The 22,552-nt window shown below is 50.0% G+C and overlaps 1 protein-coding gene and 1 long non-coding RNA gene across 3 annotated transcripts; one reads left to right on the top strand and one right to left on the bottom strand.

The window, feature by feature from the left end:
- Positions 1-585: 585 nt before the first annotated feature.
- On the bottom strand, positions 586-21,339 carry GPER1 (G protein-coupled estrogen receptor 1). Of its 2 annotated transcripts, XM_032961244.2 has the most exons (3): positions 21,087-21,339; positions 14,854-14,938; positions 586-11,643 (listed from the first exon to the last, which is right to left on the bottom strand). In XM_032961244.2, the coding sequence occupies exon 3, from the start codon at positions 11,629-11,631 to the stop codon at positions 10,087-10,089; it is 1,545 nt and encodes a 514-aa protein (XP_032817135.2). In that variant the 5' UTR covers positions 11,632-11,643; positions 14,854-14,938; positions 21,087-21,339; the 3' UTR covers positions 586-10,086. The 2 variants fall into 2 exon arrangements, with proteins under 2 accessions (XP_032817135.2, XP_075926024.1); XM_076069909.1 differs by lacking the exon at positions 14,854-14,938.
- On the top strand, positions 12,135-13,451 carry LOC142929191 (uncharacterized). Its single transcript, XR_012945408.1, has 2 exons — positions 12,135-12,592; positions 12,811-13,451. It is a non-coding gene; the product is annotated as an uncharacterized LOC142929191 (long non-coding RNA).
- Positions 21,340-22,552: the final 1,213 nt, after the last annotated feature.

Below are 22,552 nucleotides of genomic sequence, written 5' to 3'. Positions count from 1 at the left end.
TGGGTGCATGGACGTCCAGTACAACTGATTGTTTGAAAAAAAGTATCGTGTTGTAACTTATTGTTTCCTGTGCCATGTTCTGCTGATCACCATAGCTGCCCACGACAACTTGGCGTTCAAGATGGTCATCTATCCAAGCACACGAGCCATGCTCAAAGCATGCTTAGCTTCTCAGATTACCCCGCACTTCCAATGAGCACGGTTGACTGCGTACCGTAGTTCACCATGCGTACGTACAGATCACCTGTTTTTGAACTGTGTCTTAGAACCCCCGCTGGAGGCTCGGTGGTGGGGAGGGCGGGATAAGGAGGGCAGAGGTCATATCTCATTGAGGCCGTGTGTGCACCGATCCCTCATCGCCTCCCGCAGGCATTCGTGCTTCCAGCGGAACCCTAAGCAATGGTCCCGGTGTATGCGAACCCTCGAGGACATTTCGCCGATGGTTGAGGCTGTTCGCGCTGTTCCGACTCGGGGCTTGCGCGCACCAAGAGCGCACCGGTCGTGAATCACTGCGGCTCATTTCTCGTGTCAAGGACGGTAATACAGCCGGTCTGCACCGGAAATGAAGTGGCACACACTTTCAGATCGTTCCGTATTTACTTTATTCATTTGATTGTTCGGGGCAAGCATTACTTTAAGGGTACTTCATCATAGACCTTGTCATTTGAAGGTATTTTTTTGTTAAAGTACATTTCATGGGGTGGAGCTGCGGGAAAGTGGCTTAGCGCACTGCCACTGACGTACGCTTTGATTGAGATTCAAACCGAGGTCGCCAAGGTTCGTGGCGCAGTTGCGTTAATCACCGTCCCACCTCTCCAGCGCAAAGAACGAACGAGCAGTTAAACTCCACGGGCAAATACTGACGGCCTGAGACGACGATCCATTGCATGGCTACACACAATTAGGCCTGGTGCCAAGGGGGTTGGTCAGTTCCACTCGGAATGGCAAATGCTACCATTATCCACCATGGGGAGAAAACACTTGGTATTTGTACCGCATGTTGCATAAACACTCAATATGCATTTTCACATTCCGTAGCTGTTTAATTTCACAGGTTTTTTTTTTCCTCAAATGGTATTCTGTGAATCGTACTAGAGTGCTCTTCTTGAGTTACCTTTTTCTCACAGAAAGTAGCCATCACAGAGATGGTTGTTACGAAACGTATTTTTGATCGAGAGAAAAAAACGCTCCAAATATATATTTAGCATTTTGCGCCCTGGAATAAAAGAGATCAGTTTCGAAGAGGTCGTTTAAGGGGGATTTCAGATTTTTTTTTTTAAAGGACAATTTGGAATCTTTTTTCAGGTTTCCGGATCGTTTTCCACGACGTACTCATGCCAATATGAGTCCGTGCTAACAATCGTGACGTCAACCGATCATGCCACGTGGCGCCACTTTTGGCGGGAAAAGGCACGCATGAGACATCATAGCGATCTTTCGCGACCAAATATTATGATTAACGATTGACCTTTGGGTCAGATCGCACGAGTAAAATGCGTGTCAAAAAACCCTCCTACACCCGACGCAGCCAACTAATAAAGCTGTCCCGTGAACAAGCGTGCCTCAGCACACAGGTGTGTCTGAGAGTAATCCACGCACATTCAACGGGTGCAGACGTTCGCTGATAGTTGCAACCAGCATCAATCGGGCAGTTGCCAAAGAATATGAAAATGTCCTCCAGTCTTTGGCTTTAAATAGGTGGCTGCGTCGGGTGGAGCATGGTATATACGACACTTTACTAGCGCAAGCTTACCTCGAAACATTGAGTCTTAATCAGTGACGTCTATTCAAAACGTGGACAAAAACATTCAGATCGTCTAAAACGTCATAACCAGGTCAGATGTTTTCGTTGTTTTTAGGAGATCTCCGAAGCACATCCCTACTGAGTGCTCACCAATTAAGCCATATCTGGGCCAATGGCATCGAGGGCTAATAAATACTCCACCACACACGATAGCTTCATCAATTCACACATTCGCATCATCCCAAAACACGCTGTGCGTTTCATAGTGCAACGATTCCCACCGATGGTGAATAGATGTGCAATTTCACGAACGGTTTAATTATACTGTGTGGCTTGAACACATTATTGCAGAATTGCACCTTTACCTTATGTGTAATTTATACTTATTAATTGTGCATGTAATTATACTCAAATAGGGCGCGTATTAATCGATGTTTTTTATGGGGGTGCCTTAATATCGATGTTTTTTTTTAATCCCAACGCGTCGTGAGCCCTGCAGCCACTAGAGGCCGCTACATTAATCATGATGATAAAAATTATATAATCGATTATCGAGTCCAATTGTTATCCGGCGAATCTCGTCAATTGTTTTGCTGTGTTCCTTTGTGTGGGAGGAATCTTATATTTATATATATGTTGACAGCCATGCCTTTTAACATTCAAAACATTGTCATGTATTGATAACGTGTGTAATGTAATAGATTATAGTAATTCAGTGTGGTGCATGTGTAACGCTATACTGCAGATGAAAGTGCGCCTTGCATATATAAAGTATTATTACAATGTGATAGTAATGACGATATTTTATAAATAGCAAACATTTAAGCTAGTTAACCCGCCTTCCCTCCAAGCCAGCAAAACATTTTCATAAGTATATATACAATCGTTTGAGTATGATATTTCTAGCTGTGCAATACTGATACGCATATTTTGACATGCAAATCTGAATAAGGATTTCTTCCAGCATTTCATATTCCAATGCAGCTAGGATATCTGGAGAAAATAGAAGCAAACAACAATTTAAATTGTTAAACCCAGTGCATGTGCAGTGTACTAATTCAGAGACAATAGTAGGAGGCGGTATCCCTCTGGGTTATTTCGGCTCTCACAGCCAGAGGGGATAGCTCCCTACTGGGTCGGGACAGCCAACATGCTTCCAGACCCACAGCTTGAAGAGGCGAAGACCACGACTACAGCAGCATGACGAGATCCATTCCCGATGGCAGCAGCCCCGACGGTGAGTCGGAGCTCGCCTTTTATTCTCCCCAGCGTGGCCAGGCTCCGCCCTCGGCCACGCCCCCTTCTGGATTCCCCAGAAGGCTCCGGTCTTGGCCCACGGGTCCAACTGGTAGAGCGGGCTGCTACCCCTAACCCCATTGCCTACCAATCTCTCAGCGCCAAGCGCTCCAGTGACTCATTCAATGTCACTACACTTGTTCTGAAACAGTGGTGGATCCGGCGAGGTGGGTGAAGAGGAGGAGGGGGTACGTGTAATGTTTTATTGTTATTATTATGGATTCACAATTGACTTTTAGGTCAGATCGCTACGCGAGTGCAACGCCAATGTTGTGTCGTACACCCTCCTCCACCTGACGACGCAGCCAAATGAATTAATTCCCGGAGCGGTTTCAGATATTCGCTACCGATGTTGGCCACGCAGTGGGAATCAATCTCGGGACGCCAGGTTCGTTCGTTACACAGTTGCGCTAACCACTACACCACCGCTTTACTATCCACCCCCACTTCAAATCAACGCCCCTCAAATGTAACTGACCCTGCAGCCCCACCACTCCCCAGGGCTCGAGCTAAAAAACAAAACTCCAAGTGAGGAGAAGGTGGCATCTTACGTTAATAAAAAAATATATGCAACGTATTTATTTTCTCTGGCGAACGTACATTTAAGCATCCATTTCAGGGGTCTCAAGGGGGGCAGTTCCCCACGCCTCTCCTCACACTAGTCACTGCACGACACTCTCTTTGAGATCCAAGTCTCGTTAAACATCAACCGTCCATCACTCACGTGCAGACCGGGCATCAAGCGGCAACACCCGTTTAATTGGACCATCGGGAAATCGGGCACAGGTTTCGCACATTATAATGTTTATATATGTATGCACACACACACACACGCGGGTATACACTGCCCGCTTCCCAGTGTGCGCGCATTTACGCGGCGCTGCGAATGGCAGGCAGTTTCATTCAAGTGATGGCCACGCTTCGTTAATTAAATACGCCTGCGAGTTTAGTGCGAGAGACGGCCTACGGCCACACTCGATCCCATCTCACGCACACAGCACACACAGCACACGCTGCCCATAATTAGGCAGGGGCACACAGAGGTAAGGAAACATTCCATCATCATCATCGTCATCGTCATAATCTACATCATCATCGTCACGCCATGTGCCCGACGGTCTGTGACCTCGCGCAGAATGTTTTTTTTTAGGCGCTCTTATTAGGAGTTCGTTCAGGTGACCCGTAGGTTAGGGTATTGAGACTGCACCGCTGAGATTGTCTGGTTTGTGTCTAGGTTTCAGCTGCCAGCAATTAAACCGGGTTCTCAAGTTGCAGTGAGCTGACGGGCACAGTTCGGTCTTTGGTGACTGAACAAAAAAAACACCAGCATATTATTTGGCGTGTGACTGATATTGGCTAAATTCATGCTATGAGAATTACACAATAGAGTATTGGGTCGACTGCCATGCGACGAACAATTTTCTCCACTTTTAAATGATCTCAGAAGTAGCTCTGTGATGTTTCCTTCCGCTAGCCATCCCCGCACATACTGGGCCATGACCTGCGAGAATTCAGAATGGTTATTGACACGACACGGAGAGCAGAGATTGAATAAAAATCATGACATGACAACAACACGTAACACCAAGTTTACCTGGTGACATCACCAATGCAGCAGCGACCATTGTGCATTTTATTTTGTAGGCTGGAGGACAAATTGCGATCTCCTGAAAAATATGAATAGGTTGTATCCTTTCTGGCAATAAAGCAGGTGTTAAGGTGTTCAAACACCATACGTCTCCATTAATCACACGTATTTGTGGCGAACATGCAAACAAACACACTGATAATATATGCATTGTCTTTGAAACTGTACAAATACGTGTGTTTAATGCATACTGAATTCCTTGAAAAATGTATCTCTTTGGCGTTTGAACATCTTAACACCTGTTTTATTGCCAGAAAGGGTATCAACTATTTTCATTTTTCATACTTTGATACTGGCATAAAGGTGCCATGATGTGCTACCACCTGATATGTAAACATTTCAGTTGTTTCTAATGATTGAGATTTCCAATAAAAATATACGTTATTTAAACCACCTTTTTGTTTTTCTAAAGAAGACTAGTAATACATTGGAATTTGGAATTACGCAGCCAGTGGTCTAGCAGGGTTGGCACGGGGGCCCTGGTCCAAGGAATTAATTGGGGGTCCACCCACCCCCCCCTCCCCCCGTCAAATTCCCTCCTCTTCACAGCGCGGTGCATGGGTCCATGTGGCCCATGCCCTGGTGCAGTTGCACGCCCTGCACACGCGTATAAACACAACGCTGTGTGTATATATAATCTGAAGCTAAATGCGAACGCATCTCACGTTGCGTTGTTTTTTGCGTTGAGGTTTAAACAAACAAACAAAAATAACGAGCCTTGATGTTGGAGTTGGTACTGGCGAGTGAGACATTCGGCGTGTGGAGGGGGGGGGGTAGCTGCGCTATTTGTGTAGAACGTTGCGTGATGTTAACTCATCTGTCAAACTTTCCTTCCTTCCGACCTCCCGCTTCTCCTGTGCCCGATTCGTGCCTTCTCGCACTCGATGACTAATTCACTCGCGTGTCAGTGGAGCCGCGATTTACGAAGTCGAATTTGGAGATTTTCTTTTTTGTTAAATAAAATAAATAAATCATCTTCCAGCGAATGAAAGGAGGCATCACTAAAAAGATGCCTCCTTTCAAACTCACAGCGGGTGCTTTTCTGAAAGCTGAACTTGATCGTCGACAAAAGTAACAATTCCCATGCGCCTTGACAAAAGTGTCCAATAAAACTATAAGGCATGTCATGCTGCCTGCTGAGACATGGTTCAGAAGGAGCATGCTCTCTAAACAAACAATAAAAATGGAACAAAAACCTGAAGAATTGCGCAGAGAAGTGTGGCTTCAAAGTGAACACGTGCAGATCAGAGAACGCACGCAGGAGAATGACGATTCAGACTTGTGGGCAGGGCTAGGCTCAAGGCGAGAAGGGACGATGGCTGATGGTCAAGGATAATGACGGAGCGGCGGGCAAGGAATGAAACGCGTCCGAGATGACGGCCACCGAGGAAGATGGAGCGATGAAATCAGCTCGCGTATTGTGGATTGAGAGAATCGTGTGTGTGAGAGAATCGTAACAGCATGGGGGGGGCGGCATTCATCCAGCAGTGGATTAAATTTGGCTGATGATGAAATTCAAATGAGGTCCCTACACACGCTTGGTGTTTGCTGTCCACCCTGCGTGACGTAGGGAGCAATGATTCAACCCCCAGACCGCTGGCACGCGTAGACAGACAGAGATCCCCCTTATCACCTTGAACAGGCTGTTGGGGCAAGTGCTGTTAGCGAGCACCTATTAAGATCGGAACAGCGCACGAAGGGGTGTTGTAGCCAGAACTATGCGTGGACACCTTTGTATCCCCAATGCTGATGTTTTCACACCGCACCAGTTACTAATTTACGGTTGAGTCGACCTAGGGGAGGCCCAGAATCATTTCAGATAATCATCACCGGTGTTGGTGGCCGTAAGCGGGAATCGAACTCGGGTTGGCGGGTTGGTAGCGCAGCACGCTACCTGCTACACTATCGTCCACACACACACGCACGATCTCTATCCTAATGTTAATTAGAGCCCTGTGTATTACTTGGAGTTATTGTTCACCAATCATCGGGTGCATATAGCATGTAAACAATTATTTATTTATGATTTGAAGAGAGACGATTGGTATAGCGTTGAAAGGCGGACGTTGGAGAATCGTGAGAAATTGTGTTTGGAAAACCCTGGGTTAGAGTTTGAGCAATTTCCCTTCTGTCGAGCAGAGAGAGAGAGAGCAGGGCGATTGATTGGCATGAGTGAGCCAATGTCTGCACAATCTCTCCGCTCTGAATAACGGTCACTGCCAACAACATCACCCCATCGTTATGCATCTCTCTGTTATTAGGCAGTGCTGATGACAAATGTGCAGGTTTTTTTTTTAAATCATCTCCGCCTGTGCATCACTGCCAAGCCAGTCCATTATATTTATTTTACATAATACAACAGCAATTACAACATCAAGGGCAGTGCTTCCATTCCTCCGGTCTTGGTGACGACTCACAGTTAATAATAATAATAACAACAATTATAATATAAATCGTGCAATGCATTTTTTATGCAGAGGAGTGTCGTTGAATATCGATGCTCATTTGCTGCCGGAGGGTACTGCGTACAGTATGGGGATGCCGGCGTGGTTGCAATGGTGAGCGAACTGGACTTTGATTCTCTCTCGCTGCACGGCAGTTGAAACAACGGAGCGAGTTTCTTGAACCCCCCCCCCCCCCACCGTCTCTGTCTGATTCGCAGTACAAATGGGTACAACGCGGTTAGTCAATTGGCAGGTCGCGTGCGGTGGGGTAGAGTGTGGGTACACCTACCTCATTCCGAGATGTCCTTGCAGTGTGGAAGAGTGGGCCAAACACCCTCCATAGAATTACCTCCAGTCGAGGCCACTTCGCCAGCAGTGGCGTGACGAAGCAATTGCAGTGGCTGCACCTTTACCTTTTGCTGCATTGGGAAGTATGGGCAATTCATTATTTACTTGTTTGTTTTAAACTCGGAGCGTTTAATACACGCGTTTTGGGGAAATCAGGGCACCTGGAGATTATTCCATAACACATACGAGGGTACCACGCACAAACTAAACTATTTCAAACTATTTTTAAAAAAATATTTTACCAGGTCAGGCCCACCGAGCTTTATAGATAGTTTGCAGAAGCGACCTGGCCACAAATGATAGCTCAGCCAAGTGGCTTGTCACGTGGACATTTATAGCGGCAGCCAAATACTCCGAACGCGTGTTTCTAAATGTGGAGGGAAACCCAGAGGACCCCGGTGAAAAATCCACACGACCACGGGGAAAACATCCAAAATCCAAATATACAGGCGTCAGGGTCGAACCTACGACCTCCTGCACACCAGGCAAGGGAGTTAACATCTCGCCACCGTGACTGACTCATGGCTGAGGGTCAAACGGGTTCACGAACGCACTTTCCGTACTGCCAATGCCTGGCCACTGGATAACAGGCGTGCGCCGCCACAAAGACAAAGATCCCCCGTATAGCCTTAACAGACTGTAAGGGCAAGTGCTGTTCGCGAGCACCTATGAAGGCCGGAACGGTACAAGAGGGGGTGGGCGGCTAGCACCACGCCCGACCGCCTTTGTCTCCCCAGTGGCGATGTTTACACACCGCACCAGGTACCCGTTTGAGGTTGAGTCGACCTAGGGGAGGCCCAGGACCGGTTCAGATAATCGTCACTGGTGTTGACGGGTTCATAGCGCAGGGCGCTAACCGCTACACTCCCGCTCCCCACAAACACACACACAGGCACACACACACCGACACACACACACGAACACACACAGGTCCACACACACACCGACACACACACACGAACACACACACACAGGCCCACACACACAGGCACACACTCACACCAACCATCGTCATCACCGCATTCGATGCGATGGCGTAACCCCTCCAAAACGACCATTATTGACAGCTACGGAAGTTTTAATTATTTTGGGATTTTAAACTCAAATCAGCTTTGCACGTGTTCGTCGCTTGAGACGTCGGGTTCACTTAGATAACACGTCGGATTTAAGTGACCAGCAATGGTTTTATTGATATTGACTGTGATCAATTCAGCCACAATCAACACGATCTCGTCGGCTGTCGACCAGGTTAAGCAGGGGTTAGTGAGCCTGGTAATAGTTCTCGCATGAGTTGAACCACCAGCGCCTTCCAGCTGTTGTAGGCGTTAGCCTGGGGAGGTGGACAGGCGATAGTTTGTGCTTCGTGTCACCCCGTGGTCTATATGCGCAGTGGGGTTTCTCCCGGTGCTCCAGTTTCCTCCCACACGATGCCACGCTCTCGTTACTAATGGAATGGGCCAAACAGCCCAATGTAGCAGCGACACCCTTGCAAAAAGAAAAAGGGTGTTTAGCCTGATGGATGCTCTTCTGCGTAGAATATTGCCATTGTTATTGTTTGCGGGAAAGAATAAGGATGTAAGCATGCATTGATGAAACCATATTCTTAGGCTGAATATAAATCCATCAAATTCCACACGTGCAAATTGATTACAGTAGAGTATTTTATATTCGTATATGTTGTATGCAGTTAGTCCGCGACCACTAGAGGCGTTACTACAATCCACCACAATGCTGTGTTGTTAAAAAAACACAATTATTGATTCTCAAGTCGAATCAACACCCGAATCATGACAATTCATTGAATTGTTACAGCCCTGGTTACAGCAGTGCTTGATGAACACGACTGACTGCTGATGAAACCCAACATGTCGAAACCGTTCGTTTGCTTATGCAAATGCTGCCATATATATATAAACACTGGTCTGGAAATCCACGAGAGCGATATACTAAACGTTGACGTTATTCATGTGTGCGGACACTAACAGGAGTTGTGCTCATGCTGTATAAAGATCGTAATATAGGAACGATGCATTGACGAGGGGGGTGGTGGTAGGTAATCGGTGATGACTGTGTATAGGGATTTCTGAATCCCCATATAGGGCGAGCACAACATCCCACATGGCAAGATAATGCATGACATTACGCGCGTGCGAATCAATGAATTAATGAATAAATTAACAAATTCAATCCGCGAGATAATAGTTTTTTTCATACGCTTCAAACGATTGTGTCGGCGTGTCTTTTGAGTACATTATCAAATTGCCACTCTAATGAACTCGTAAATTAGGTAACAGCCGAAATAAAAAAAATAATAGCTGGCGTCTAATACTGTCACTCGGCATCAATGAAGATCTCGACGTTTCGGCCGACTGGCCTCCTTCTGGAAAGAAATGGCAGCATTAGAAGCCCTCTTTATTTTGAAGCGACCAGTTCACTTTCGTCTCTAGAGAAGAGCCCAACAGCAGCAGCTTGTAGCAGCAGCAGCATCTGTCAAGCCCGGATAGACGACGGTCATCGCTGTCATTGCCGCAGACGATGGTGACGCTCCGATTGCAAGCGGCGCATCCGAGCGCAGCTGACATTGGCCATCTCCTCTCGAGGGACGCTTATCCTTTATCAACATCCATGACACCGATTCGCAACGGGATCGCGATGACGGCGGGTGCTCCCAGGGTCTCCGATGGAGCTACGAGACATTGCTGCTGCTGGAGTTTCAGCTGCTGATGATGCTGCTGCTGGTGACCAAGATGGTCTTGACGCGCCTGCACAGTGTACAGTTGCCGCTCCGAGCGCGAGATGTGTCCGACGGGGTGTCCCCCACCACCTCTTCTTCTTCCTCCTCCTGCGCCCATCCTCCTCCTCTTGGACGAGCACGTGTCCACGAGCAGCTTCTTCCTCTCGCGCAGCTTGTGCCGGAAGGTCTCCCCGAGGAAGCCGTACACCACGGGGTTGAGACAGCTGTTGGAGAAGGCCATGAGGTTGACGGCGTGCCGCAGCAGCGGGTAGTAGCGCGCGTAACGCGGGTCGCGACCCGTGGCCGTCACTCCCGTCTCGTCCAGGAGCGACACGAACACGACGGCGTTCTCGGGCAGCCAGCACACGAAGAAGACGACCACGACGGCGACGATCATGCGCAGCGCCTTTCGGTGCCTCCTGCGCGGCAGCGAGGGGCGCCCGCCCTGCAGGATTGGGTCGCGGGCACCGCGCAGGGCGCGAGCAATGAGCGCGTAGCACGCGGCCATGATTGCGAAGGGCACCGCGAAGCCGAGGGTCACCTCGAGCCAGCGCGACGCGGAACTCTCGGCGAAGCAGAACCTCGGCTCGCTGCTGGCGCTCTCGTTGCCGCCGCCGCCGCCGCCGCCGCCGCCGCCGTCGTTGGCGTCCAGGTCCTGACGCCATCGCAGCTGCGACGCGGCGAGCGGCAGGAAGGTGGCGAGCGCCGACGCGACCCAAATCAGCGCGCACGCCACCCGCGCCGTCTGCGAGCGGCGGATCGGGGCGCGTCCCGCGCGGCCCCCGCACGCCGAGAGCGCCACGCACCTGTCGACGCTCATCCAGGTGAGGAAGAAGACGCTGCTGTAGAGGCTCACCTGCAGGCACAGCGCGACGCCGGCGCACAGCAGCGGCGCGTCGTAGTAGCCCGTGTGCACGTTGAACACCTCGATGGGCGAGCCGAGCACCAGGATGAGGTCGGCGGCGGCCAGGTTCACGAAGTAGAGATCGGGCACGCTGAGCTTGCGTCGCAGGCGGCCGCGCTCACGTGCGCGCACGTTCACGGCCATGATGAGCGAGTTGCCCACGACGCCCACCGGGAATAGAAACACCGCGTAGAGGCACGAGAGGGCCAGGCTGGCGGCGTGGAGGGGGTCGTGGCGGCTGCCGCCTGCAGCGGCGGCGGCGGCGGCCGAGTCGTCGTCACCGACGCCGACGACGCCCGCGGCTGAGTTCCCGCACGAGGCCGGGCGGTCACCCCGCCCGGCGACGCAGCGCTCGCCCGAGCCGCCGCGGGCACCGCCGGCGGCCGTCGCGACGCCGAAGCCGGCCGCGGCCGAGCCGAGGTCGCGGCCGCTCGAGTTGCAGGGCGTGAGGTTGAAGGCGAACGAGAGGAGCGCCGCGTCCACGGGGCCCGTCTCGACGAGCGCCGAGGCCATCGCGGCTGCTGCCTGCCGGGATTGGGAAGGGGTTGAAGGAGTCGGACGATAAAGATACTGCTGATGATGATGATGATAATAATAATAATAATAATCATCATCATCATTACCATGCATATCACCGTAATATTGCTTTGTGTCAGTTTCACCCAGTTATGTACACATACGCAAAACCCGCACGCGTTCTTGTATCGACAAAGATCCGCCCATAGCAGCCTTAGGAGACTGCTGCGGCAAAGTGCTGTCAGCGAGCACCTGCGAGGGTCAACACGGAACACGGCAGGGTTCGCGTTAGGCGCCGCGATTCCCTGCACCAACGAACCCATCACACACGCACGGCACGAAGCACAGCAACCGCGGACGCGTCCAATCGGGGGGTCAGTTGGGCTAAATCCACAAGGACGCGGAAGATAAGGTCGTGCCAACAGGCTTCCCCTCTCGGCATATTGACACACCACGCACGGACACGCACACAGACACGGGTCCCGCGTATAGCCCCCAACAGACTTACGGGGCAAGTGATGTTGGCTAGTAGGGGCCGTCCATAAATGACGCCACGCGATTTTGGACGATTTTTGATCCCCCCCCCCCACCTCGTCATACGGCGTCATAAAAAGTCAGATACCCCTCCCTCAAATATGACGTCACAAAGCTCTGCTCCCCCCCCCAAAATAAAACACGCTTCAAATCGCTTTAAACTATTGTCATTGCAGTGCGTATTTAATGTGCCGCTGCACTCTGATGTTGTAGGAGAAAACATTTATTAAAAAGTATATTAAATTAAGTATAACGTGCTGTCTATATTTATTGAAAGTTGCGCATTTTTATGTGACGTCACATTTCTCAACCCCCCCTCTCTCGTCACACATCGTCACAAATGTCTGACCCCCCCCTAGGTGCGTGACGTCATTTATGGACGGCCCCGTAGCACTGATGTTGAGTGGACGCGGCACACGAGCGGGTGGGTTGACCAGCACCGAACCCCGGCATGCCAAACAAGCAACGCACGCACGCGCGCGCGCACGGACACGCGCACGATACCGAAGCCGTAAGATCAACATTTGTCTCCCGCCTGTGATCTGTATTTACCGAGCGGAAACAATACTGTACAGCGCGCCGCTGTTTATTTATCGGCGCTGATGCCCTCCCTCACCCCCTCCCCCTTTGTTTGTGTTCCAGCTCCCTCGATATTTCGTCGTGACGCTATGCGCGTCCCATCATGAGATGAGGAATCCGGTCAGATCTCTCGCAAGCGCGGAGCAACAACAACAACAACACACTGAATTTTTATTTAAAGCTTTCGTGACTGCTGTGATTCATATTCTTGGTTCTTTCGGTAAAGTCACCACGTAGAAGGGAAACAATAAAAATATAAAACAATACAATTCTCACGATGTTTCGACTGCGACACTAGCAATCATCACCAGGTGTGAAAACCACAGCAAGAAAATTTGAAATTTTCTTGCCGTGCTTTTCACACCTGATGATGATTGCTTGTGTTGCAGTCGATACGTCGTTAGAATTGTATTGTTTTATATTTTTATTATTTTATTGTTTCCCTTCTACGTGATGACTTTACCGAAAGAACCAAGAATAACAACACACTGCTTGTTAGAGAACGGCCCAAATGAAGTGGATATCACAGCGCTACCACTGATTCAGTGAACATGCAAAAGTTGATGAACGTCATCTAACGTTCATTTAACTGACCTCTGGTCCGCACGGCAGTGGCGTTGGCACCACGTTTCCATCTGATCGGCCACCAAGAGTAATGTTTATTCTCCTAAGCGGAATTTAGCCAAATAAATATCACCACCTAATTGTCTGCTTGTTTTGTGTGTGCATGTGTGTTGTGTGTGTTGTGTGTGTTGTGTGCGTTGTGTGTGTTGTGTGTGTTGTGTGTGTATTGTGTGTTGTGTGTTCAGTCATTGTTAATCAGGGTTGAGACCATAAACTCACGAGAAATTAGACTAGGGTTTAGTCACAGGCGGTTGCCTGGATTCGAACCTATGTCTCCAAAAGGTACAGGCTAGTTTCTGTGACCTCTGTGCCACCGGGCCACCTCCCTATCGAATTATTGAACAGTGGACCTCCGTCATTCCGCCTAGAACTCCAGAACCGAACGTGGAAACATGAATGAGTGACGCAACATCAGTCCGCAACAAAGAGACGCTCCCCACTCCAAATGCGTTCGAATGCATCCCGTTTTGAGAGGTTGTCACTTGACCTGAAACACCGACGAAACTGCGTCCTGCCTCTCAGCCATCTGCACATCCTAGAGTGATGGAATATGAGCGAATACCACAGATTGGGAAACAGGTCGTGTCTGGACAAGGGGAAGAGAGAGAGAGAGTGGGGATTGCACACCACATCAGCCTTCCTTTGTGGGAAACGGTGAAAAAACTGTAACAACGCTCATTGGCTCGTAATATATATATACACACGTAGACACACGGTGATATTCACATCTTCTGATATATCAGGGTCAAGGTCAAGAGGTGAGCACAATCAATGCCACATACACGATCATCGCTTCCTGACCACTGCTACTCGATGCCGTTGTTGACAAGGGGACGCGTTACCCTCCACGCTCCGCTCTTAGAGTTGCAATTTTCCTCCTCGATTCGAAGTCGCCGTGAGGCTCGCGATGCAGGAACGATTCACGGGTCGAGATGCTCGCCAGATATTTCCTCGGTCACAGTTTGGCAGTGCAGCTACCTGAAACGCAATCGACATTGATTCTATTCGGCAGTTGTGAGCATGTACTGTAGCTCGCCACCGCGGAACAGAATGCCTCCCCAATAACTTTCAACCCCTTCCTGTCATGGCTCTCGGTCGGTAGTGACCTCCGAACTCTTTGGTCTCAACCTCTTCCACGGTGTTCCTTTGATGCAATATTGACCATCAGTTTAACGACCCTGACGGTGGCGGCTCTGCAGGTGGTCTGTAATCCAGCACTGTGGAGGCAGCGAGGATTGGTGGATCGCACACAGATGGTGTGAATCTCCATTCCCGCGGGGATCGAGGAGGAGCCGTACCCTGGCTAGTCCGGTGACGGCGGTACAGCAAAAAATGTGGACTCCACCTGTTCGGTCCGTATGGGATAGAGTGTTTCCCCCTCGCACGCGTGGGTTTTCTCTGCGCGCTCCAATTTTTGGCCGATGACACCCGAATACATAGAGGACCGCAGAGATCGGGAAATTGTTGGTAGTGCCGGCTTACCGCGTGGCTGCTGCTGACTCCCCGCTGCCACTCGTCTGCGGTTCCTCCCCCTCGCGCCTCTGAGTCGTCCTCTCTCTGTCTCTCTCTACGAGAGCGAGAAGCGAACACAGTGTGGAGGCGCGTTACGAAACGATATCATTATTATTATTCTTGGTTCTTTCGGTAAAGTCACGTAGAAGGGAAACAATAAAATAATAAAAATATAAAACAATAAAATTCTCACGACGTTTCGACTGCAACACAAGCAATCATCATCAGGTGTGAAAACCTGAAAATTTTCTTGCTGTGGTTTTCACACCTGATGATGATTGCTTGTGTTACAGTGGAAACATCGTGAGAATTTTATTGTTTCATATTTTTATTATTGTTTCCCTTCTACGTGACTTTACCGAAAGAACCAATAATATGAATCCCTGTAGTCACGCAAGCTCTAAATCAAAAGATATCATTATTATTATATTCTTGGGTTTTTTATAAAAAATAATTTTGATTATTTTCTTTGAACCTATCTCATTTGACTTTACGTAAAGGCCGAAGACTATGAATTCCTGCAGTCACGAAAGCTTTAAGTCAAGATATAATTATTATTCACGTTATCATGAAGCATCAGGCTCCAGTTCGGTGCGTAAGGCATATAACAGCGTACAGCCCGACAAAGAGAGTTTGTTTGAGACCATACTTCACCACGCCGGTCAGTGGGAGTTGGCGAAGCAGTGTGTGCCGGTTGGGGGGTGGGGGCGTGGGGCGGGTATGATTCCTATTTTTACGTCGTAGATTCCTTCTAAAACCCTCTGCGTTCATAGTCCAGATGCGAGGACGTCCACGGTCAACATAGGCTGCAGAGTCCTGCTGCTCCTAACCGTTGGGTAAACAAGACCAGGGAACGGAACGGAACCTTGGGGAGTCTTCTGCCCGAGTAGGGAATTATACGGCCCAACACGAGCCCCGGCGCTGGAAGGGTGTTTGTATCTTAAATTGCGGTTGCTGTGAAGCGCATGTCCAAAGGCCCGATATGCCAAGCGACGAGCAAGAAACAGGGCGCTTACATGCCACCATCTATAAGGGTTAATGGGGCTGTTGAATTGCGCAAGGTTGTTGTTCGAGCTTGGGGGGGGGGGACGGCGTTCCAACGTGAGAGCGATGCGAGAAGAGACGCAGAATGAGATGCGAGGTGACTCGCAGTGTGGTGAGTGAGTGTGGTGAGTGAGTGTGGTGAGTGAGTGTGGTGAGTGAGTGGGTGAATTGTTGTGAGCTGCAGTGTGGTGAGTGAGTGTGGTGAGTGAGTGGGTGAATTGTTGTGAGCTGCAGTGTGGTGAGTGAGTGTGGTGAGTGAGTGGGTGAATTGTTGTGAGCTGCAGTGGGATGAGTGAGTGTGGTGAGTGAGTGGGTGAATTGTTGTGAGCTGCAGTGTGGTGAGTGAGTGTGGTGAGTGAGTGGGTGAATTGTTATGACCTGCAGTGGGATGAGTGAGTGGGGTGAGTGCGTGAGTGGGTGGGTGAATGTTGTGAGCTGCAGTGGGGTGAGTGAGTGGGTGAGTGCGTGAGTGGGTGGGTGAATGTTGTGACCTGCAGTGGGATGAGTGAGTGGGGTGAGTGTGTGAGTGGGTGGGTGAATGTTGTGACCTGCACTGGGATGAGTGAGTGGGGTGAGTGCGTGAGTGGGTGGGTGAATGTTGTGACCTGCAGTGGGATGAGTGAGTGGGGTGAGTGCGTGAGTGGGTGGGTAAATGCTGTGAGCTGCAGTGGGGTGAGTGAGTGGGGTGAGTGCGTGAGTGGGTGGGTGAATGTTGTGAGCTTTAGTGGGGTGAGTGAGTGGGTGAGTGCGTGAGTGGGTGGGTGAATTGTCGTGACCTGCAGTGGGATGAGTGAGAGGGCTGAGTGCTTGAGTGGGTGGGTAAATGTTGTGACCTGCAGTGGGATGAGTGAGTGGGGTGAGTGCGTGAGTGAGTGGGTAAATGCTGTCAGAAGCAGTGGGGTGAGTGAGTGGGTGAGTGCGTGAGTGGGTGGGTGAATTGTCGTGACCTGCAGTGGGGTGAGTGAGTGGGGTGAGTGCGTGAGTGGGTGGGTGAATTGTCGTGAGCTACCGTTGGTAGACCGAATCCTCACCACGGGTGGAGGCATTCGCGAGTGAAAGTTCGCGAGAACAGTAACCATGCCCTATATGCGTGCACCTTCGGTTAGCACGGTTGGCTACGTACGGCACCAAAGAAGTTCAACATACATGCACACATACTGTACAGCCCTAGTGGTTGATCCACTGCTGGATGAGAGACCTCCCCATTTTGTAAGAAATCGCATTGCTGGGCTGCTTGCAATTCATCTTTACTCATTGTATTTATTTCGCCTGTACTCTCGTTTGTGTAAATCTACCAGGTCTGTGTGCCGCACCACGAAGTCCTGACGGGTCACACGTTAAGACATCCCCGTGTGCGAGGGAGTGAGGGAGGGGGGCCACGTGCTCCTTCTCATTACTGCGACTCCCTCGACCCCACGCGTTCAATGTAAAATGTCCCAACGAAGGTGGCGGGTGAGAGCGGTACGTGAGGTGTGTTGCGGGGAGAGGAAGAGAGAGAGAGAGGGAGAGACGGTGTGGAGTGAGCAGGTTGGAAGAAGAGCGAGGAGAGAGCAGCGAACGGGGATATAGATGGGTGAGGTGTAAGGGAGGAGCAGCTGAACTGTGAGTGATGTTGCGAAAGATAATCTGGAATAGGTGAGTTGTGATGGAGGGGGATTGACGTGGGAGGGGAGCTTGGGGAGCAGAGTTCGTGGGGAGGGAGATGTGGACGGGTGCGTGCGAGGGGACATAAGGGGGCGGAGAGTGCACGGGAAGGGAAATGCGAGGGCGAGTGTACACTGGGAGACGGCAATGCAGTGCGGAGCTGAAGATGAGCGGAGTTCGGAACACGAGCGAGCGTGATGAGTGGTGACGCAATTATCCACGCACTGCGCTCGGAATCAAACGAGTCGAGTTTTCATTTGCGGCCACGACTATCAGCAACGGCGAGTGATATCCTGGACCCGATCGTTGGACTTCGCTGAGTAGGCTCAGCCTTGACAATACCTGATGCGGTGCGTGAGCATCAGCACTTGGGGAGACAAAGGTGGCCGGGCGTAATGCGGTGCTGACGAAATATCCCTTTCAAACGCTGTTTCGATCATCAAACATAGACACTCGCTAACATCACTTGCTTCCAAACAGTCGACAAGATTACGCGGACGAATCTTTGCATTTTGTGTGCGTACGTGTGCGTGAGTGTTGACTCAGCCACAGCCTTAAACGAGTATCCGGTGCAGCGTGTAATAAGCAGCATTGGAGAAACAAAGGTGGCCGGGTGTGTTGCTAGCACCCCACCTCCCTCGTGTACCGTGCGGGCCTTCATAGGTGGTGCTCGCTAACATCACTTGCCCCAACAGTCTGTAAAGGCTATACGGCTGGATATTTGTCTTTCGAGATTTATCTGGATAGAGTCGTATCAAAGGGTGAGCAGTGTGTGTACGGCTGTGAAGGAGGGTGGTGGTGAAGGCGAGTGTGTGCGTAATTGACCATGGAAACGCTCACCACTCATCACGCACACACATCATACGTGTATCTACGTAAGTCCATGGGTATCTGTGCAAATCTATCGGTCTCTGTGTAAGTCTATGGGTCTCGGTGTAAGTCCATGGGTCTCTGTGTAAGTCCAGGGATCTCTGTGTAAGTTCATGGGTGTCTGTGTAAGTCCATGGGTCTCTGTTCAAATATATGGGTTTTTATTTAAGTCCATGCGTCTCTGTGTAAGTCCATAGGTCTCTGTGTAATTCCATGGGTCCCTGTGTAAGTCAATGGGTCTCTGTCCAAATCCATGGGTCCCTATGTAAGTTCATGGGTCTTCGTGTAAATACATGGGTCTCTGTTTTTCCATGGGTCTCTTGTGTACGTCCATGGGTCCCTGTGTAAGGCCATGGGTCTCTGTGTAAGTCCATGGGTCTCTGTGTAAGTTCAATAGCGTCGCGTGCTTGACATGGGCCCTGGTACAAGTATTTACATATGGGGTCACCCGTCCAATTTATATCCCCCACTCGCCCCCTTCTCTTTGTGGACCGACGGCTATGGGCCCTGGTGCAGTTGCACCACCTGCACACTCGATAGCCATAACTACGCAAATGGTTTCATTTAAATTACGGGTATGGGTTGGTGTGGGCGGGGCGGGGTACATAAAGTAAATGATATGTTTTTGGCCGAGGGCGACTGCGAGCGTGGGTACACTGGCATTGCATTCAATATCCGCATAGCATTGTTAAGGAACTGCCTTGGAATAATTGATCAATCATTGCCGTGTTCTGGCAGGCGAGAGAGACCCATTGCGATTCATTACCGCTTTCCGAAAATGAGATTTGCAATATGCCGCGTAGGTTATACGCAAGGCGAGGTGGGAGGGAAAATCTTTGTTCAGTACAACGATGTATTAATCCAGTAAGTAGTTCAACAACGCGAGTGACTTATGCAGCGAGGGATGGGTGGTTGTCGCGGTGTAGCGGTCACCTCACTGGACTTACAACCCAGAGGTCGCCGCTTAGATTCGATTACCCGGCGCGACATTTTAAAACAATGCACGCGTTGATACTTGTGCGTTGGCAATGGTGCACAGCACACAAATAACAAAGCATAATAAACTCTAAATATTCGTGTTGGGTTGGGCCATAGCACCGAAACGTCACCTATTAAATATATTTTTATTTTTAAGGCATTGTCATTGGGGATTGTGCGTTTGAACAACGGGTAACGCTCGCATTTCCCAGATGTTGTTCCGTATTTTTCGTTCACGGCCGGCCCTGTGATGATGCTCAACCACGTGGCACGGCAGCAGGTCGGTCGCACGCGGTAATGAGCACAAATTGTTCTTCGGCAACATTGGCTCGTCACCCGCCATACGGCATCGCGATTATGAAATGGTAACCAGGGCGAAGAGTATTGGAATGCCCACCATTGTATTGCCTCGGCTCAACCGTCGCCTGCTCTCAGTAACGAATCAATTGTATTTGCTCGATCGCCTGAGCAGCAGTGACCTTCGCGCGTGAAGTTGCATTCGACCTCTATAGATGAACTGTTAATTGAAAGCCAATCTGTATCAGCGTTACGGACCAGACCCATTCATCGCTGGTTAAGTCACACGGGCCGCCCTTCACGTCACGGCGGATTCAATAACACGGCAGACACACAAAGAAGAAGGAGCAACCCCGGCTTTGCCTACCCAGCGCTAATGTACACACACGCACTTTCTCCCTACCATACACAAGACAAACAATCCCCCCACACACACACACACTCCTGCATAGCCTACACAGGGCTGTTGGGGCAGATACTATTAGCAAAGCACCATTGAAAGTCGGCACGGGGCACGAGAGAGGTGGTGGAGAGAGCACCACGTCCGGCCACCTTTGTTTCCCCAACAATTTTTTTTTATACGCAGCATCGGGTACTCTTTGAAAGGCCGAGATGAGTCAACGCTCACGCACGCGTAAATATTCCCGACGTGTAATCGCACATACTATTTGGAGTAAAAGTGATGTTAGCGAGCATCTTTTAATGACGATCGACACGGCGCACCTTTTGTTCCTGGTGCTGATGTTCGCACACCACATCGGAATAATGCGTTAGGGCTGAGTGGCGCTAGAGGAGGTCCAGAACCGGTCCATGTTATTGCTCGCCTACCGATAGTAATCGCTGTTGCCGAGATGGAGCTGAGACGGCTGGATTTGGAGTGCAGCGCGCTAACCAATGCACCACCACTCCCTATACTCATCTGCTCTGAACACTGCTTGTATAATGAATGTGAATCATCATCATCAGCACGTACACAACATCACAATGTACAACATCAAACTACACGCCGCAATCTATACCACTTAGATTTACACTCGAAACCAAAACGCTCGATGGTGTACGGAGTGAATGGGCGAGAAATACCTATACCCCTTTAACATTGCGCACGGCGAACACTTCTAAGATAGACCGGTATAGGGACTTCCCGCCCATCCCTGTATGAGGATACCTACTGTTTGCCCGTAGACGTCGCACGCAATATTCCGACCCATTCGATACCATTTAACAAAGCAAATCATCACACGTGCTGGACAGGACTGGGCTTACACTTTTACGAATGCACATACATTGAGTGAAATGCAATTATAGAAATGTCACACGGGCAATACACGCGCGAGTGTATGTGTGTGTGTACGCAGATACGCTCTTACCTCGAACCAAACACCCGCTGTCCTAACGAGGACTCGAAGCTGTTTAAAGGATCATGTTGATTCACAGTTTAATCGCGCAACTCCCAGTGTGTGTGTGTGTCTGTGTGCGTGTGCTGGTGTCTGTACAGGGGGCTATGCGCACGCGATATGGTCAGCGATTGCTGCTGCTGCTGCCACTGCTGCTGCTGCGCATGAAGAGACAGGGAATCCGTGGGAGGGTGGCTACACGGGAGCGCGGGGCTGGGTGGAGGAGTGCAAGGTGGGGGTTCGATGGGGAGGGGGGGGGTTAAAGGGTTCTCTTTTTTATCTCCGATGCTTTCGTGGTGTAATGGGTAATGGTGAGCGCAATGAATTCAGAGGTCGCTGGGGCAATTCTGTCACCCGGCGCGCTAGTGTTTGATATTCACGATATCGATGCTTACTTGGGCACATTCTCTGGCGATGAGGCTGCTGCTGCTGATTCGTTTCCAGTGGTTCGCAAGCACAATTAACACAAAGAAAGCAACATATCCGTCAATAACTGTGGCCTTAAAAGAAAGACGCATGCGATAGGCGACGTTTTGGGAAGTGGCCCGATGGCTATGAAGAAGGCACCTCGCCCGAAACTTCGCCTATTATAAACGTGTCCTTCGAAGGCAGCGGTTATTTACGAATGCGATTAGCTGTTTTTTCTTTCTTCTTGTACGAGTTACAGATTTCAAATGTTTGTATGCGCGTGTCATTACGTGTTTGCTATGCACGGACGTCTGTAAACAAGAGCTATCTTAACAGCTCGCCGGATTCCTCCAGCATTAATACATATTCTGATTGTGAGACCATCGACACCCAGAACACTCTTGCAAACGAGATGCTGCATCTCAAGTAGATTTTTTTTTTCCGGTTGAAATATTTTCATAAGCAAAGGGCAAGTTTCTTAACCCCCGCCCCAACCCCTCTCCCCCTGTCACCTCCCCCGTCTCTCTCTCTACGCAGCGGTATAAATAATGGTTACATCCGTGCTTAATTTGAGTCTGAACAGTCCAGCACGCTGTGCCGGGTATGATTGCGGAACGTCACATCCAGCTCGCCCTGTACAGTATGTATCCATCCCTCCTGAGTACGGCGATACCCCGATTCACGTCTCACCCGTTTTACGTAGTTTCGCAATTACGTTTGTCACTTTATTATTAGCCACCGCGAGCCGATTTGCGTCGCCTCGACCCCCGCACTTACATCGCTGACAGAATCAACCGTCCTGACAGAATAAACCGCCCCGTATCCAGCCGTGGCCTCCACCTACTACCCAATAAATTGCTTTGATCAACATCGTTTCGATATTCGTCGTCGCACATTTCAGGAACGCACCCCTGCCCCCGCCCACGGCGTAAATCGGGGTACGGCTGCACAAACATATATGGATTCATACGGTTAAAGGAATGTCGTGCTGTATAACATATTATAGGGGCTCGCAATCTGAAGGCTGCAAG

The sequence above is a fragment of the Petromyzon marinus genome, chromosome 26, assembly GCF_048934315.1.
Source record: "Petromyzon marinus isolate PM22_M1 ecotype Great Lakes invasive population chromosome 26, UKy_Petmar_22M1.pri1.0, whole genome shotgun sequence".
NCBI classification, from domain to species: Eukaryota; Metazoa; Chordata; class Hyperoartia; order Petromyzontiformes; family Petromyzontidae; genus Petromyzon; species Petromyzon marinus.
This window is presented reverse-complemented; position numbering and strand designations above follow the sequence as displayed.